At 44.5% G+C, this 18,130-nt stretch overlaps 2 protein-coding genes and 1 non-coding gene across 3 annotated transcripts in view; 1 reads left to right on the top strand and 2 right to left on the bottom strand.

Moving 5' to 3' along the window:
- Positions 1-4,324, top strand: part of LOC146010014 (uncharacterized) — a 35,247-nt gene extending 30,923 nt beyond the window's left edge. The window contains exon 9 of the mRNA XM_083150783.1: positions 1,143-4,324. Coding sequence (XP_083006909.1) covers positions 1,143-2,566 — 1,424 coding nt within the window. The 3' untranslated portion in view covers positions 2,567-4,324. The remainder of the gene's footprint in view (positions 1-1,142) is intronic.
- The window catches only part of LOC146010081 (uncharacterized), a 101,025-nt gene that overhangs the window by 69,537 nt on the left and 13,358 nt on the right, over positions 1-18,130 (bottom strand). The gene's annotated exons all lie outside the window — the stretch shown is intronic.
- On the bottom strand, positions 7,670-7,799 carry LOC146012812 (U8 small nucleolar RNA). The gene has a single exon (XR_014445812.1). It is a non-coding gene; the product is annotated as a U8 small nucleolar RNA (small nucleolar RNA).

The following is an 18,130-nucleotide window of genomic DNA, read 5'->3' as shown; positions in this document are numbered from 1 at the left end:
TCACTACAGCAGCCTCTTATCCCGCACCCTCCTCTGTCACTACAGCAACCTCCTATCCTGCATCCTCCTCTGTCACTACAGCGGCCTCTTATCCCGCACCCTCCTCTGTCACTACAGCAACATCCTATCCTGCATCCTCCTCTGTCACTACAGCGGCCTCTTATCCCGCACCCTCCTCTCTCACTACAGCGGCCTCTTCTCCTACACCCTCCTCTGTCACTACAGCGGCCTCTTATCCTGCACCCACCTCTGTCACTACAGCGGCCTCTTATCCTGCAGCCTCCTCTGTCACTACAGCGGCCTCTTATCCCGCACCCTCCTCTGTCACTACTGCAGCCTCTTATCCCGCACCCTCCTCTGTCACTACAGCGGCCTCTTATCCCGCACCCTCCTCTGTCACTACAGCGGCCTCTTATCCCGCACCCTCCTCTGTCACTACAGCAACCTCCTATCCTGCATCCTCCTCTGTCACTACAGCGGCCTCTTATCCCGCATCCTCCTCTGTCACTACAGCAACCTCCTATCCTGCATCCTCCTCTCTCACTACAGCGGCCTCTTATCCCGCACCCTCCTCTGTCACTACAGCGGTCTCTTATCCTACACCCTCCTCTGTCACTACAGCATCCTCTTATCCCGCACCCTCCTCTGTCACTACAGCTGGGCTGTCACCTGCTCCTCAGTGCAGCTCTTACCCAATGTTACCAGTCTGGGTACCCCAGAGATGCCAGCTTGCCCTTAGGACCAGCTTTGGGGCATCCCTTATGCCTTCCCTTTATGCTCTTTGTTTCTGTTCTGTTATATTACTGTTCTCCTTGTTAGGATTGTTGTTCTCATTCCTGAATAGTGTTTATCCCCTCTCCCCTGTTCTTTACTCCTAGTCTGTCTTTAGGGGCTTTGTTAGGCAGAATAGTGACACCCAGTCTTACAGGTCTCTTACACTGCCGGCTCCCAATACTGCAGTGTCTCCCAATGCACTAATATAATCAGGGTTACCTCATCTACATAAAACCCATTATTTGCTGCATGATATTTAGTACTGTAGGAAAGTATTTATAACGGAATAACTTGTACTCAGTAATAGTATGAAATGGGTGAGGGGAAAGGGAAAGAGCGATATCTCTATATCTGTATGTTATTTCCAGCAGATGGACACAGAAGCAGGAATACCTCGGAGGGACGTCTTATTCTGTCTCCAGACTATAAAACAGAAGATAACATCACACAGGATTCTCCAGAAGACACCTCCATTACCCTAAATATACAGCCAGCGCCTCACAGTGCAGATAAATCACCTGATACCTCTAATCCTGAGGACTGTTCTCCTGGTAACTCAGATACTGCTACACATAGAACAGCTCATACAGGTGCTGACATATTTACCTGTTCTGAATGTGGTAAATGTTTTATACATCAGTCAGTTTTTATTAGACATCAGAGAACTCACACAGGCGAGAAACCATTTCCATGTTCTGAGTGTGGGAAATGTTTTACCAGCACTTCATATCTTTTTAAACATGTGAGAACTCACACGGGTGAAAAGCCGTTTCCATGTTCTGAGTGTGGGAAATCTTTTGCCCAGAAATCAGATCTTGTCCGACATGAGAGAACTCACACAGGTGAGAGACCGTTTCCATGTTCTGAGTGTGGGAAAACTTTTCCCGAGAAATCACAGCTTGTCATACATGAGAGAACTCACACAGGTGAGAAGCCATTTCAATGTTCGGAGTGTGGGAAATCTTTTGCCCAGAAATCAAATCTTTTCCAACATGTTAGAAGTCACACAGGTGAGAAGCCATTTCCATGTTCTGAGTGTGGGAAAACTTTTTCCTGGAAATCACAGATTGTCATACATGAGAGAACTCACACAGGTGAGAAGCCATTTCCATGTTCTGAATGTGGGAAATCTTTTACCCATGAGTCATACCTTGTCCGACATGTGAGAAGTCACACAGGTGAGAAACCATTTGCATGTTCTGAGTGTGGGAAATATTTTATCAGTAAATCAGAGCTTGTCCCACATCAGAGAACTCACACAGGTGAGAAGCCGTTTCCATGTTCTGGGTGTGGGAAATGTTTTACCCGGAAATCAGAGCTTTTCCGACATGAGAGAACTCACACAGAAGAGAAGCGATTTCCATGTTCTGAGTGTGGCACATCTTTTGCCCAGAAATCACAGCTTGTCCAACATGAGAGAACTCACACAGGTGAGAAACCATTTCCATGTTCTGAGTGTGGGAAATCTTTTACCCAGGAGTCAAGTCTTGTCCGACATGAGAGAAGTCACACAGGTGAGAAGCCATTTCCATGTTCTGAGTGTGGGAAATCTTTTGCCCAGAAATCAGATCTTGTCCGACATGAGAGAACTCACACAGGTGAGAAGCCATTTCTATGTTGTGAGTGTGGGAAATCTTTTGGCCGTAAAACACTGCTTGTCCGACATGTGAGAACTCACACAGGTGAGAAGCCATTTCCATGTTCTGAGTGTGAAAAATCTTTTGCCCAGAAATACCATCTTGTCCGACATGAGAGAAGTCACACCGGTGAGAAGCCATTTCCATGTTCTTAGACCTGTAATTCAGACCTGATCACTGGGCCGTGAGTTTTCAGAGCCCAGCGACCAGGTGCACAACACGCCATACAAGTACATTCCCGCCCATATGCACGTCTACAAATGCTATTGCAGCTGTGCAAAGGAAGAAATTAATTCAAGGAAATGTGGTGATTCCCTGCGCACCGAGTGTGTTGTTATGTTTCTATATAAGCTCCGGGTAGTGCTGCTGGGGCTCAGGCTGATCTCCCTGATTTGTTATATAGAAATGGTTTGTTGTGGGAAACAGTGCTCAGTACCCCATCTCTAACATGCTGTAGTGGGGCGGAGTGATGGTAATCAGGCAGTGTGATGTTGTTACAGTATAAATACAATCTGTCACTTGTTTCTATAACTTTCAGAATAAACAGTGTATTGCTACGTTCCGTGACTATTGCCCGCATGTGAATGGTCCTGATTGCTGTGATTAGGAGGGGATGAGAAATGTTTAGCACTACAGATGGATTGCTGGGTAAAAATGTGATTTTAATACCTACCGGTAAATCCTTTTCTCGAAGTCCATATGGGATACTGGGAATCGTTCATGATAATGGGGAAAAGTTGGTATCAACAGGAGACGGGCACATACAAAACTTTACACTGGGTGTATTGGCTCCTCCCCTCTGCATCCCCTCCCACCAGCCAGTTAATAGAAAACTGTGCCGAAGGAGAAGAAACGAATATGAGAAGGAATACAGTATGTGTAATATTATATTTGGTGAGATTCATCCAGCACACCCAAACAACAACGATCACTAGTTATTCTGTGGTCGCTGAAGTGACCTCATTACTTTGAATACAAGTGGTCGCCTCAGTACCATAGCAAAAATAGTTGGTCATCATAATGACATCAATTGAATAAACAGTCATCTTAGTGACAACAAAGTACAGCTGTTCACCAAAGTGACAACAGATTTAACGAATGGTCACCGTAGAGACAACAATACACCTTTGGTCACCTGAGTGAGAACAAAAGTAACAGGAGGTCACCTGAGTGACCCAACAGCTCACACCAGTGAGAACAACAGCAGAACTCCGCACAGAGGTGGGCGCCCTGTATCCCATATTGACTCAGAGAAAAGGATTTTCCGGTAGGTATTAAAATCCTACTTTTTTCTTACATCCATATGGGAAACAGGGAATTGTTCATGACGATGGGGACATACCAAAGACAACAGAATGGGTGGGAACGTGTGGAGATTGTCGCAGGCGGCAATCTTGTAAAATTTGACAAATGTATGTTGACTGGACCATGTAGAGGCCCTACATAATTGGAGAGCCGAGACTCCACGAGCTGCCACCCAGGAAGTCCCCACAGAACGAGTGGAATGGGCTTTCACCCCAGAAGGTGTTGGAAGATTCGCCACAACATAAGCCTGTTTTATCGCTGCACAGATCCATCGTGCAATAGATTGCTTGGAAGCAGGACATCCTTTCTTTTGAGCATCATATAGAACAAAGAGACACTTTGTCTTAAAGACTCTGGTCGCACACCCGGAGAGCCTTAACCACATAGAGAGAAGCTGGGACCTCAGATTGAGGGCCGCTAGCCGGAACCACAACAGGCTGGTTGTAATGGAATGCAGACACCACTTTAGGGAGAAAACACAGGTTGGTATGCAACTCCGCCCTGTCCTCATGGAAGATCAATATGGGCTCTTACAGGCTAATGCCCCTAATTCAAAGACCCACCTAGACGAGGCTAAGGCTAACAAGACCACCGTGTTTCTAGTGAGGTACTTCAGGTCTACCTTATCCAAAGGTTCAAACCAGGAGGACTGTAAAAACGACAGGATGACATCTAATGCCCACGGTGGAGTGGGAGACACAAATAGAAGCTGTATATGCAAAACACCTCGAAGGAACGTCTGTACTTCAGGAATATTATCCAGCTTCTTCTGAAAGAAGATGGACAAGGCCGAAACCTTTGAACCCAGTCATAGGCCCAAAGCCAACCCAGACCGTAAGAATCGGAGGAATCTGTCCAGTTTAAATTCAGCCAGAGAAAACTTAAAGTTTTCACACCATCCCACGTATTTCATCCAAATGTGATGGTAATGCGATGCAGTAACATGCTTCCCGGCTTGCATCATCGTGGTAGTCACCGATGCATGAAAGCCTTTTTCCGCTAGGATCTGCCGCTCAATCTCCAGACCGTTAAACGAAGTTGCTCTAAGGCCCGGAAGACGCATGGACCTTGCATGAGCAGGTCTCTTTGTAGAGGGAGATGCCACGGGTCGTCCACTTGCATGGCCAGAAGGATGGCATACCAACTTCTTCTTGGCCAATCCGGGGCCACCAGAATGGTCTAGACTCCATCATTTTGGATATTTTTGAGAACCGGAGCCACCTACGGGATTGGCGGAATGACATAGACCAGGTTGAACAACCAATTTTTCCACTGCCTCCACCTGAGGGTCTCTTGTTCTTGAGTAATACCTTGCCACCTTCCGGTTGTGTCTGGATGCCATCAGGTCTATCTGTGGGGTCCCCCACTGAGCCACAAGAGCACAAATAATTGGTGTTTTATACTTCATTCCCCAAGTTAAGGTTGTGGCAACTGAGGCAGTCCACCTCCCAGTTGTCCACTCTGGGAATGAAAATGTCTGAGAGGGCCTAAATGTTCCTTTCTGCCCAGGACAAGAGCTTTGTCACCTCTCGCATATAGGACCTGCTCTACGTACGTTTAGGAACGCCACTGTCGTCATGTTGTCTGATTGTATGCGAATCGCATGACCGACCAAGAGAGGAGCTGCTTCCAGTAGTTTATAATACGCTGCTCTCAACTCCAGGCTGTTGATGTGGAGCTTTGTTTACAAGAAGGTCCACTTCCCTTGGAAGGCCCTCCCCTTCGCCACAGCCCCCCAACCCATAAGACTGGCATATCTGTGGTGACCAGAATCCATTCTTGGATACCAAATATCCTGCCCGCCAGCAGGTTGGAAGTGTGGAGCCATCATTGTAGGGACAATCTGGTTTGGGACGATAACACAATCTTCTGGTGTATGTGAAGATGAGAGCCAGACCATTTGCTCGGAAGATCCAGTTGGAATAACCTGGAATGGAATCTCCCAAATTGGAGTGCCTCGAATGAGGCCACCATCTTTCCGAGCAACCTGATGCACTAAAGCACCGAAATCTGACGTTGTGCCAGTATGTCCACAAGGAGCAGCTGAATGGCAGATATCTTGTCCCTGCGAGAAACACTTTCAGTTATACAGTGTCCAAAACCATTCCCAGATAGAGAAGTCTTTGGGTGGTATCAGGGAGGACTTCGTTATGTTCAACCACTAACCGTGGTCTGTGAGGGTTCGCATGGACACCAGTAAGTCCTGTTGTAAGGCCTCTTCTGACCGAGCTTCAATAGCAGATCATCTAGAGATGGGATGACACATCCCTAAGAAGAATCATCATCATCTCCACCATCACCTTGGTGAATATGTGCAGGGCGGTCAACAGACCGAAGGCCTCCTTTACATCCAGGAAGCCAAAACTCTCGTAATTACGGCCTGCAGGAACTCCATTCTAAACTTTATCATTTACACAAATAGGTTGAGTGACTTTAAAGAGAATTGGGCGTAATGGGCCATTCGGCTTCAGAACCACCAATAGGTGTGAGTAATAACCCCGACCTCGTCCCTGAGGAGGGACTGGAATCGCTACCTCCTGACTGAACCAGCTTATGAATTTCCTGTCGAAAGGTCATCTAATCTGCTGGCAATGCTGGTAGTCCGCTGTAGCACCAGACGAGCACCCACTGCGAGGGGACTCGCGGAGGTGCCAGGCAGTCATGTGGAGGGATTGGCAGCAGCTGCACTGGAATGTGCTGCAAAGGAGGAGGGCTTCCTGTACTTACCACACAAAATGACCCCCCCCCCCCCTGGACTTGAGGTGGGATTAGCAGGCCAAAGGATTGAGTACACTGGTCACACTGTAAAGTTATACATTTTATGTATAAAATCATATAATTATGTCAACATTGCAAAAGACATTTATAATCTCATGGGTAATTCATATACAAATATGCAAGTAAAGTATAAAAACAACAATAAATTAAAAGTATCACGTTTGCAAGAGTAACGCCCTATATGGGTCAATGAAACGCGATCAGTAGAGGGTTAAATCCAGTCACTGGCAAGGGTTAGTGGTAAGAAGGGAGGCAAGACGCTATCACACAAACCGCCAGTAAGCGTGTGAGCGGTACACGCATTGTGCAGGGGTTGGGATCATTGGTCTACAGCGTGATGGTCGACAGTCATTGGGTCGACATGGGAAACGGTCGACATGGTTCTAAGTCGAAAGGTCATTCGTTCGACAATGTCTATGTCAACAGTCAATCGGTCGACATGGGGTCTTTCACAGTTTTTTTACCTGAATGTCAACACAGTCGACATGGACACAGTTTCAAGTGCACCACATCCCCTCGCATCGCTTGCTGAGCTCGGCACACTATTTTATTTTCCCACCGCGCCCTAGTGGATGGTAGGGCATGAAATACCGCCTGTCGGCACATGTCGGCTCCAAAGACAGTGACAAACCCCATGGCGAGCTTTTGACTGTCAAACTAATGACCCGTCGAACTAATGCCCTTTCAACCTAGAACCATGTTGAACTTTTCCTATGTCGACCTGGTCCCATGTCGACCTAATGACTGTCGACTGTAATGCTGTAGACCAAATGATCCCAACCCGTTATGCAGTCATAGCAGCGCATGGTGTTCAAACCCTCAACTCTTCTCTCAATCCCAGCGGGAGTTCAAGCAGACTCCCTAAACACTTGCAGCAGCAGCAGCAGTGGATTGTCTTATTTTATTTTTATATTAAGCCAATTATTATTATTCTTTTCTTTATTAAAGGGCCAGAACCTGTAGTTTTGTATTTTTCTCTTTCCTCCCAAGAAGGGACATCTAGTAAAAGGGAGGTCTTCCACACTGCGCTTGGAGTCATTACCAGCGACCCACTGGCACAGCCAGAGGGTCCTGCGACCAGACACCGCCATAGCAGTTGCGTGCGTTAATGGCACCTAACTCCTTCTGTGCATTACTAAGCATCTTTGTTAGGAGCAAACTGTGATCCTCAGTGTATCAGAATCACACACACAGCGGTTGTCGGTCAGGATGGTGCTGGGGATTGGAATAATCACATACTCAGTATCCCTCATTTATCATGTCTTCTTTCCATGAGGAACAGGTAAGGATCAGCCTCACTAATGATGTGAGGACACCTTCTCCAGCCTTTATTTAATACTGCTGGCCCAAACAGACACCTGGGAGTCTGCCTGCTGCCCCCCACTAGGATGAGGAGACACCCCCCCCCCCCTGAGACGGGGCGACATGCATGGCTGATAAATTCACTCATGCTTCCTCATCACAAGTGACTTATTACAGTGTGCACAGTAGCTTAACAAGCCAGTGGGACAAAGACTCAGAGACACGGAGTGGCCCAGCGCACGCTGTACCGTAGCTCTCACATTGAAGAGCTGGTAATGAAGTGCATATGAACCACAGTAATATATATATACATATAATATATCAGAGAAAGTGTACACAGGGTAACGCTTCATAGCACTAAAACTTTCAGATTCCCTGCACTGGCGTTTCCAGCACCCAGGGAAGAAGCCGTTTTTGGTGCATTTCTCAGCTACTAACGAGCCGCTAGCTGCAGGTTTGAACATTCGCCTTTTTCACAAACCCTTAACTCCATTTTTGTATACCTTTTTATTGTTTTAGTTTTATAATTGAGCTCTAATTTTGCCTCCATACTGTTTTTATTATATGTTTCATTGCATTGCATTGTATAGGTGTATGTGTGTCCTGGTTACAGATACAGACCATGTTTTTTAATCCAATCCATCTGTAGTGCTAAACATTTCCCATCCCTCCTACTGACAGCAATCAGGACCAGTCACATGCGGGCAATAGTCACGGAATGTAGCAATACCCTGTTTCCTTCTGGAAGTTCTAGAAACAAGTGACAGAACATAATTCAACCATCAATTGAATCCCCCCCACACCCCCATGTGTAGTGCTACGAAAGCTGAGACTAACTCTGCAGTGCGATGGCTGTGAGGAGATCGGGACCACTGATGACATCAGCATCCCTCCCTGCCAATGGCCCGGAGCCGCCCGCATTATCTAGGGCACTCCAAGAAAATGCTGGCATTACGCCCCCCAAACACCCGGCGCCTGTCAATCAACTTGCGTTTGCCCATTGTCCTTTGTGGACCTCTCCTACAGGCCATGATATAGAGCAGAGATAAAGGTAGAACCATGTGTATGCAGCCTTCTAGGTATAAGCTGTTATATTGCCTATTCCTTATTATTACTCTGTACTATACATGTTGTACTAGAACTGTCCTTTTAGCATCTGCTTTAATATGTTTTGCACATTAGATTGTACTTAATGAAAACCTAAAATATAACCATCGAGTGTGGCCCCTAACAATTGCATGGTTTCCCTTTTATACTCCGGGCCCTATTGTATGATGTCAGAGTGACTGTGGTTACCCGGGGATACTACATCCAGCAGATCATTGCACTTTGGGATTGGTCTCCCAGCTTCCTCAGGAGCAGAAGGAAGCTGGGAGACCAATACCAGGGAAACGCGTTGAACTTTTAAACATTTGGATATTCAATTCCACCTTCACTGTGGGCCATCCAAGAATACGGACAGTACCATCACTCATCTCCATACAAACAACCCATCCGGAGGACAATCGGAGGCAGCGTCAGACTTGCAAAAGTCATTCAGGTTTACCATGCACCCCATCAGAGGCTCATATACCACCTATGTTCTTTGGGACAAATTGGCCGCCTGGTGCTTCACCTGCTGTTAAACTGGAGACCATTAACCTTTGAAGTCCGCTTGGTAATATGCCCCATACAACTGGTGAATTATACAGTGATGATTATTGATTTATTATTATTGATTATACATGGAATTCCATAATTTTAATTACAGCTAATGAATTAAAATTTAAATAAATTGTAAAAGATACCATTCTAGTAGTAATCATTTCTTCACAAGCCCGCGCTGGTACACCATTCTGTTTTCACAGAAACTCCAACAAGCAGATTCCCCACTACTGCGTTCATGCACATCATGCGCAGCAGGACTATCTGATCAGGACATTGTGGCCTCTGTGCTAATTGTCATATTCCTGCAGGCAGGGCCACTGGAGGGCGGTATTGAGCCACAGAGGAGAGCAGAAATAAAAAGCCTTGGTGATGTCGCAGAGAGGCAACCTGCTGGCAGCAACTGCACACCCCCCTATGGAGTGCGGTAATCTGAATCTGCGGGTGGTGCGAATACTCCCCCCCCCCCCGTCTGAGTGGGGGAGCAGAGGGGGGAGCCTGATCAGGGGGAACCTGGGGCGCTGACAGGGCTGGCACCGGCCCTGTCTGCAGGCCCCTCAGGCCCAGCAGAAGCCCCCATGGGTGGCCTTTACTTAGTTATTGAGTACAGTGGTGGACCATCTGACACCCGTCACAGGTCCTGACCCCCCCAATGGTTGTGCAAAATGACTCAACCGTGGATGGATTCATTGTCTAATACAATGCAATCGTTCACTCAGTCCCTGGCTTCTCAAAAGAAACCTCCAGCTACTGTGCAGGGTTCAAAACAGCTTAAACAGGTATTGTCCTCTCAGTAAAATTTAATGACAGACACTACTGAGTCGTCTGGGGCAGGCCGAGGATAATGATGAGGGAGATATCTCTGAAGGGGAACCTGGGACAGAAGAGGATATAACCACGATACGGGGAGTGTTCCTGTCTGAAGAAGCTAGCAAATAAAAGTAGACCTGTTTAAGTCACGTCAAGTGGTTAGATCTGAGTTTCCACACTCGGATCACCTAAAATGGTAATCTACCAGTATCCTCTCCCAAAGTATGATTGCAAGCTAGGGGAGAATCTACCACCGGTGGACTCACATGTGACTCGCCTGGTCAAACCCTGTTTTACTTCAACAGCTTCCCTTAAGCACCTGACTTGTAACAGTGCCTAACGTCAGTGTTTAGCCTAACCGGTGCGGTTAACAGGCCTACTATTGCAGCATCTTGAGCAGCAAGCACAGGACAGGATTGGGTTAAGGTCCTTGAGGCTGAACTGCCGGAGAATGTGTCAGAGGAATGCAATATGTGTATGTTACATGATAAAGAGGCTGAGGCAATGATGGATGCTGGTTTGGCGTCCAAGGCCTCAGCCGTCTCGGTACTGGCTAGACGCATGGTTTGGTTGTATTCATGGAAAGTGGACATAGAATCTAAGCGTGCTTTAGAGGTGTCACCCTTCTCAGGAGAAGTCCGCTAAGATTGTAGCCTCTCTGGCAGTGGCCAAGGCAGCTTGTCTACCATCTGCTACTTAACTCACCGGGCAAAAAGTGCTACTCTTCGTCCCTCTGTAAATAGCAAGGGACCGGTGTTTGCAGACAAGCTGGGCTGGATAAGTCAGTCAAACCTAGGCTTGAGCATCCAAAGGATTCTGTCCAAACAACGCGTTTCAGGGACTGTATCCCCTTCCTCAGGCTTGGATATGAGCACTTTGTGGATTTGGCCTTTTCAAGCTACTGCAGTGGTGCCGGGCAATCTTGGCTCAGACCCCTTTTGCTTTTTGAGCATAAACCTACTGCAGTTAACCAGCAGGGTGAGAAGACCATCTTTTGCATGAAAGTGTTATTAAGAAGTTTTTTTCAATGTTACAAACTATAAAATGAATAAAATAAACATTGCAAAGAAGACATCACAAGTGTTCGTTTTTGTCACAACAGCATTAACACAGTCAACTTGTAAGCAATCACATGGTATAAAGATTGTTGCATAGGCGCCAAATCAGACCAGGAGGGACAAAGATCCGAACCAGTCCCAGAGTCAGGTGAGTCATCATGAAGCCATTCCTTAAGGGTAAATTGTCCCACTATAGAAACGGTTATTTGTCCATCAGTGTATCTATGAAGAACAGTGGGATGAAGACCATTTCTTATAACTCAAGTATTTATTGGACATCAGTATAGCTTATTCTAGAATCTCAGGATAGACATTGCAATGTGTCTAATTCAAACCAACAACTGCAAAATGGGGGGAGGGATAAGGCTGACATACAGGGGAGACAGGACATCAACAACCTAACAGCATCAAAGGTCCACAGTCTTGGGTCTAGATGAGGAATGGATACTTCAGGGGAAGCTTTAATGGTTGAGAGGGGAGACGTGGGAAGTCAGTACTCTCAATGGATCTATTGATTCTGTTCAAGGCAATCTGGCGTAACAGAAACCAAGTCGTGTTCTCGAAGATCTTCTCTATGGCTTGTAGGATTGTAAATAAATATCCCATTTGGCATAAAAATGTGCCACGTCTTTTTCAATACCACACACGGCAGCCTGGCGCTCATTTCCGTCAATGAGGGGGCTGTCCTATGGATCCCAGTGGGTTAGGATCAATATAGTCCCAGGGTACTAATGGAATTAAGGGAGGAACTAGTGACCCCACAACATTACATCTTTGATAATTCACTGTCATCGGGTAAGGTACCAAAAGACTGGAGATTAGCTGAGGTAGTGCCAATATTCAAAAAAGGGAGGATCTGGCTAACTACAGACCTGTGAGTTTAACAAATATTTTTCCAACTATTGAAGGATTTTTAAGAGATGGTATCCAGGAATATTTAGACCTTCATAGCTTACTCAGTATTAACCAGCATGGGTTCGTGAAAAATCGTTCATGCCAAACTAAATTACTAGGTTTCTATGAGGAGGTTAGCAAAAACCTTGATAACGGAAACGCTGTAGATGTGATTTTCCTAGATTTTGCTAAAGCTTTTGATACAGTACCACATGCGAAGTTGATAAATAAAATGGAGGACCTGGGATTAGGGGCAAATATCTGTAGATGGGTAGGGAACTGGCTGTGTAATAGAGAACAAAGAGTGGTCGTGAACAGTGCCGTATCTAATATGACATCAGTACTAAGTGGAGTGCCACAGGGTTCGGTTCTAGGGCCCATTTTATTTAATATTTTTATAAACAATGTTGGGATGGGATTACTCAGCAATGTATCCATCTTTGCAGATGACACAAAACTGAGCAGAGCTATTAAATCATCAGAAGATGTCACCATGCTTCCAAATGATTTTGACAATCTAGATGAGTGGGCAAAAAAATGGAAGATGAGGGTCAATATAGATAAATGTAAGGTCATGCACCTTGGGAGACATAACCAGTGTGCTAGTTATAACCTAAATGTGGATAATTTGGGTAAATCAGTACTCGAAAAGGATCTAGGAGTCCAAATAGACAACAAACTGGGGTGTAGTGCTCAATGTAATATAGCAACAAAAAAGGGCAACAAAATTCTAGCATGTATTAAAAGGGGCATGGAAACTAGGGACTCAAAAGTAATTATGCCACTGTACAAAGCATTGGTTAAGCCTCACCTCGAATACGGAGTACAATTCTGGGCCCCACACTATAAAAAGGACATAATAGAATTAGAAAAAATCCAAAAAGAGCAACAAAGCTTATTAGGGGAATAGAGAATTTTAAGCTACGAGGAGAGATTAAGCAATCTGGGACTATTTACATTAGAGAAGAGACGTTTAAGGGGGGACATGCTCAACATGTACAAATATATCAGGGGCCAATATAAGGAACTGTCAAACACCATTTTTTCTGCTAGACAGGAATCTAGGACGAGAGGGCACAAGTTTAGTTTATTAGGAAAAAAGATTTTGTTCATCTATAAGGAAAAATGTCTTTACAGTGAGAGCAGTCAAACTTTGGAACTCTCTTCCTGGAGAAGTGGTGTCGGCAGACACTATAAAATACGTTTAAAATAAGGCTGGATAAACATTTATTGGTTAAAAATATCCATGGGTAAGAATAAGTAACATAATCCTTCTCTAAAATATCAGAACATACTATACAACAAGGGACAAGCTATTATAAACCCAGGCTGAACTAGATGGATGCAAGTCTTTATTCAGCCCTATCTACTATGTAACTATGTAATATTTTAGCCAAAACTAGTATAAATGTAATCAATCGTATGATTCTTTTTTATTAGGTCCTAGGGTCCAGTTACAAAAGTAAAGGAAGAGTATGGGGAGTTGGTCATAAGTCAGTTGTAGGGAGAATAGCACATTCAGGAAACCCAACAGTCTCCTCCAGAAAATTTGAATCCACCCACACTCCCAGAAATTGTGGAAGAAAGTGGCGCCTCTCATTTTACATTTAGGGCAAAGACCCAGGTCACCAGGGATGAAATTACTCCTGTGCTGCTGGGATACATAGGCCCTGTTGAGGAATTTGAGGTGGGTTTCCTGAAGTGAGGCAGATTGTAGGTATTTCAGAGTGTTTCGGAAGTAAGGTTAGGATTGGGGGGGATTGACAGAATATTGATTTTCCATTTGAGCTCCAGGCCGCGGAGCAATTTATCTCTTGGTACAACTATCAGTCATTCATATAGGTTCCTGATCCTATATCTCAAAATATTATGAGGTGCTAGCAATGATCGGATCGGGTTCAGGGTAATTTGAGTAGTGTATGGTTTGGATTGAGATTGGGCATAGTGCCGCGCCTGCAGGTACATATAGAATTGGGATCTATGAAGATGAAATATAGTTGCCAGGTCCGCAAAGGGCACAATAGAGCCACCTGGGTCAAAGACATTACATATAGCCGATATACCTTTTTGTTGCCATTCCAACTATAAGGGGTTATCCAGGCCTGGGAGGAAACATGGATTGCCCCAGAAAGTGGGGTAAGGGGAGCTAGCCGGGTTTCTGCCAAATCGTTTGTGTATAGTATCTACATTTTATAAACTTCTCAGAAAAGAAGATTATCTTTAATATCGCTGAGGATTTTTCTCCGTGGAACATATAAAAGTCCTGCTGGGGACTATGGATGGAAGAGTGCTTGCTCTAGGTTTTCATTTGTATAGGCCGAACGACGTAGGAGTAACATAAGGAACTAGAGCTGCTTGGGAGAACATTTGAGCCTGGGGGAGACTAAATCCTCCCTCGGACTTGGGAAGGTACATTGTAGACATTAGCATCCTCGGTTTCTTTGCTGACCAATTCAATTTGGATATCATTGTATTGTAACGAGAGAGATTTGTTTTAGAGAGGGAGAGGGGTATCATCTGTAATAGATATGACAATTTGGGGAAAATTACGCTTTTAATGATGGTGACTCTGCCATAGAGCGAGAGAGGGAGTGTTATCCTTCTGTCTAGTAGTTTTGCTATTGTTATCAAAACTGGTTTAAAGTTGGCCACATAGAAAGAGTCTAAGTGGTGAGGGATCATAATTCCTAAGTATTTAAGCGGAGAAGTACATATCGTAAATTGTTGTAGGGTCGAGAAAGTGTCCGCATAAGATGGGGGCCATGCCTGGGGTAATATGTGCGATTTACTGTAGTTGTGAAAGAAATTGTGGTACTTATGTAGTATCTGGGCTGCCGATTTTGTGATTGTATGCCTTACCTTAAGGCATACAATCAGATGCGATGCGATTCGATGCGATTTTGCATAGGATTCAATGTTAAGAAGGTCCTGTTCATTTCCCCACTATCCAAGTGGGCATAGAGTTGATTTTATATAGCGTGGCGAGCGCAGCGAGCCACCGAGCCCGAAGCGTGGCGAGCGACCGCATATTTCTTAAAAAGTATTCTGTGTACGCTCGCCACGCTTCGGGCTCGGTGGCTCGCCACAGGTTTATATCCAACTCCATGCCCACTTGGATAGTGGGGAAAGGAAAAGGACCCCTTTTTCCCATTGAATTCTATGTTAAAATGGACTCAGACCATTTTAACATTGAATCCTATGGAAAAATCTTGACCATCGCATCGCATACGATTTGGTCGCATGCGATACGATGCGATCCGATTTCTAAATCGGCAGCCCAGATACTACATAAGTACCGAAATTGTTTATTCACCTTAGTGAAAAACAAGAAGGCGCTATAGATGTGGTGCTTGGCTAGCTGCTCACACCTGAGGGGAAGGTCAATCCCCTAATGACAATTGAAAAAAAAGAAGGTGGTGGAGCGCTTAAAAAATCACACTTAGATCAACTGGGTATCACATAAATTGGTAGAAAATATTTAATAAGCAATAATGTGCACAATAAAATAACACTAATAAGACAATAGTAAAATTACTGCGGACCCTGGAATAGTGGAACTTCCACTTGTTCCTATATATGCTCCTTTTAAATAAAGATATATTACCCCTTATTCGTAGTCCATTGGATGGTATCGGGGTATCCAATACTTGCTGCTGAAGTCCCTTGTGATTAACCTGGAGATGTTATACAGGCAAGCCTGTGGAATGCCAGGTGGGTCTCCAAAGATTGAGCCGGCGATGGTATCCCCTTTATTTGTAATCCATTTGGATGATATCAGATGTTACTGCTGAAGTCCCTTGTGGTTTGCCTGGAGGTGTTACACAGGTGAACCTGAAGATTACCAGGTGGGTCTCCAAAGATTGAGCAGACGGTGGTATCCCTTGAAGAAAAGAGTCCAAACTTGGTAGATTTGAATGGGGGGGGGAACCAAAAAATGGAAGGAGCTGGTTCAAGTGGAATATTGAGCAAAGTCCAGAGTCCAACAGTGGGTAAAAACCAACGCGTTTCGTTGTTTTCCAACAACTTTTTCAAGGTCTATCACCCTTGGTCTGGCCAGGGTTTAAATACCCTATAGACAGGAAGTGCTATTGGTCACATGACAGAAAACAATTAATTACCCAGTTGATCAGTTCAGCTTAAAAACATAGTTAAATGTACTTATAATCATAGTGCATAATTTATACACAACAGGAGGCAGCCCTAAAAGTAATTTTAATGTAAATACAGTACATATGAAGTATAATGCGCTCCACTTCCGGTTGTTGGAACGCACGCGGCGTCCAACTTCCGGTATTTGGAACGCATAAATTTCCCGCGATTATCGGCGGAGTATTGGGTTATAATCATCAAGCTTATGCCCGATTATAAGGCTCTGCAGTTAACTCATATGATGCAGTCGCATTAAAATGCGCTGCGTTGTGATGGGGAAGTCATATATCTCCGTTACATAGACGGAGATGTAGTACTTCCGGCTTCCAGTATTAGTGAGGTGAGACGCAAGCTGAATGCTGCGTCTCTTCCTGTTATTCTCCTTTGTCATGGTGATACAACGGAGCTTGATGCAGATTCATTTTGTGGATGCATAGAATTGAATGGAGAAAAGAAGACAATCTAGCGCTCTGTTAAGGTGGATATCTAGCGCTCATATATAGTGAATAGATGAATACTTGGACTTTGAAAATTTCTTGTTATACAACAAATATGTATCAGTTAATAGTAAGCACAGGTTATATCTAATATAGCGCCCTTATTTGGGTACCAATAGTGACCTCAATGGGGACAATCATATTAATTTATGGATGATGAAGAAAATGAAAATAAAGACGACAACAGGGAATATACAGGATTTATATGTATACATATTTCTAATATTATTAAACCAGTTATTATAAAAAAATATAATAATAATAAAAATAAAAAAATATATATATAAATAAAAATAATAATAATAATAATAATAAAAAAGGGAATGAAAAATGGTTAAAGATTTACTGTAGTTGACCTGAAAACCTGAGAATGTACCAAAAGGATTTTTATAGTCATGACTGCCGGGACCGAAAGATGGGGTTTTGAGGAGAGAAGCAGGAGCATGTCGCTAGCAAACAAATTCAGTTTGACTTCTACATTTCCCACTTTAATGCCAGTGAAAGACGGTGAATTTCTAAGTTTGATGGCCAGGGGTTCCAGTGCAAAAGCAAATAAAAGTGGGGAGAGGGGGCAACCTCTGGCAGTACCTCTAAGTATGTGGAAGGGGGAAGATAAGTAATGATTGGCTAAGATCTGGGAGGTTGAATCAGCGTATAGGTTGCTGATCGCACTGATGAAGGCCTCGTGGACCCCAAATTTTTGTAGTGTTGTAAACAGATGGTCCCATGAGACCATGTTAAAGGCCTTTTCGGCATCCAATAATAAAATTGCTTGTGGGTCTGGAGCCCCAGATGTCTGCAGCCAGTGCAAAGCCGATAGTTTTCTGACATTTAGCACCGAATGTCTGCCTCAAATAAAGCCCGTTTGTTCCTTATTAATAATTGCAGGTAGTAATATGTTAAGCCTGTCCGCAAGTATCTTGGTGTAAAGTTTATAATCCGTATTTAGGAGTGAGATGGGACGGTAAGATGATGGAAGTGTGGGGTCTCAACCAGGTTTCAAAATTACTTTTAGGAGGGCAGAGTTAAAGTATGGAGGTTGGGTCACTATGACGGTTAAAATCCCGACAGGGTCAAAATCCCGACATTTAAAATCCCGACAAGGACAAAATCCCGACATTTAAAATCCCAACAGGGTCAAAATACTGACATATAGAATGTACAGGTGAAACAGTCAACCTGACTTTCTGTCGACAGGTCGACATGGGTTTTTTCACTGTTTTTTGACCCGAATGTCGTCACAGTTGGAAGTGAACCGCAGCCCCTCGCAATGCTTCGGGCA

The sequence above is a fragment of the Crinia signifera genome, chromosome 6 (genome assembly GCF_055691185.1).
Source record: "Crinia signifera chromosome 6, ASM5569118v1, whole genome shotgun sequence".
NCBI lineage: Eukaryota > Metazoa > Chordata > Amphibia > Anura > Myobatrachidae > Crinia > Crinia signifera.
The sequence above is the reverse complement of the archived record's forward strand: the minus strand, read 5'-3'. Positions and strand labels throughout refer to the sequence as shown.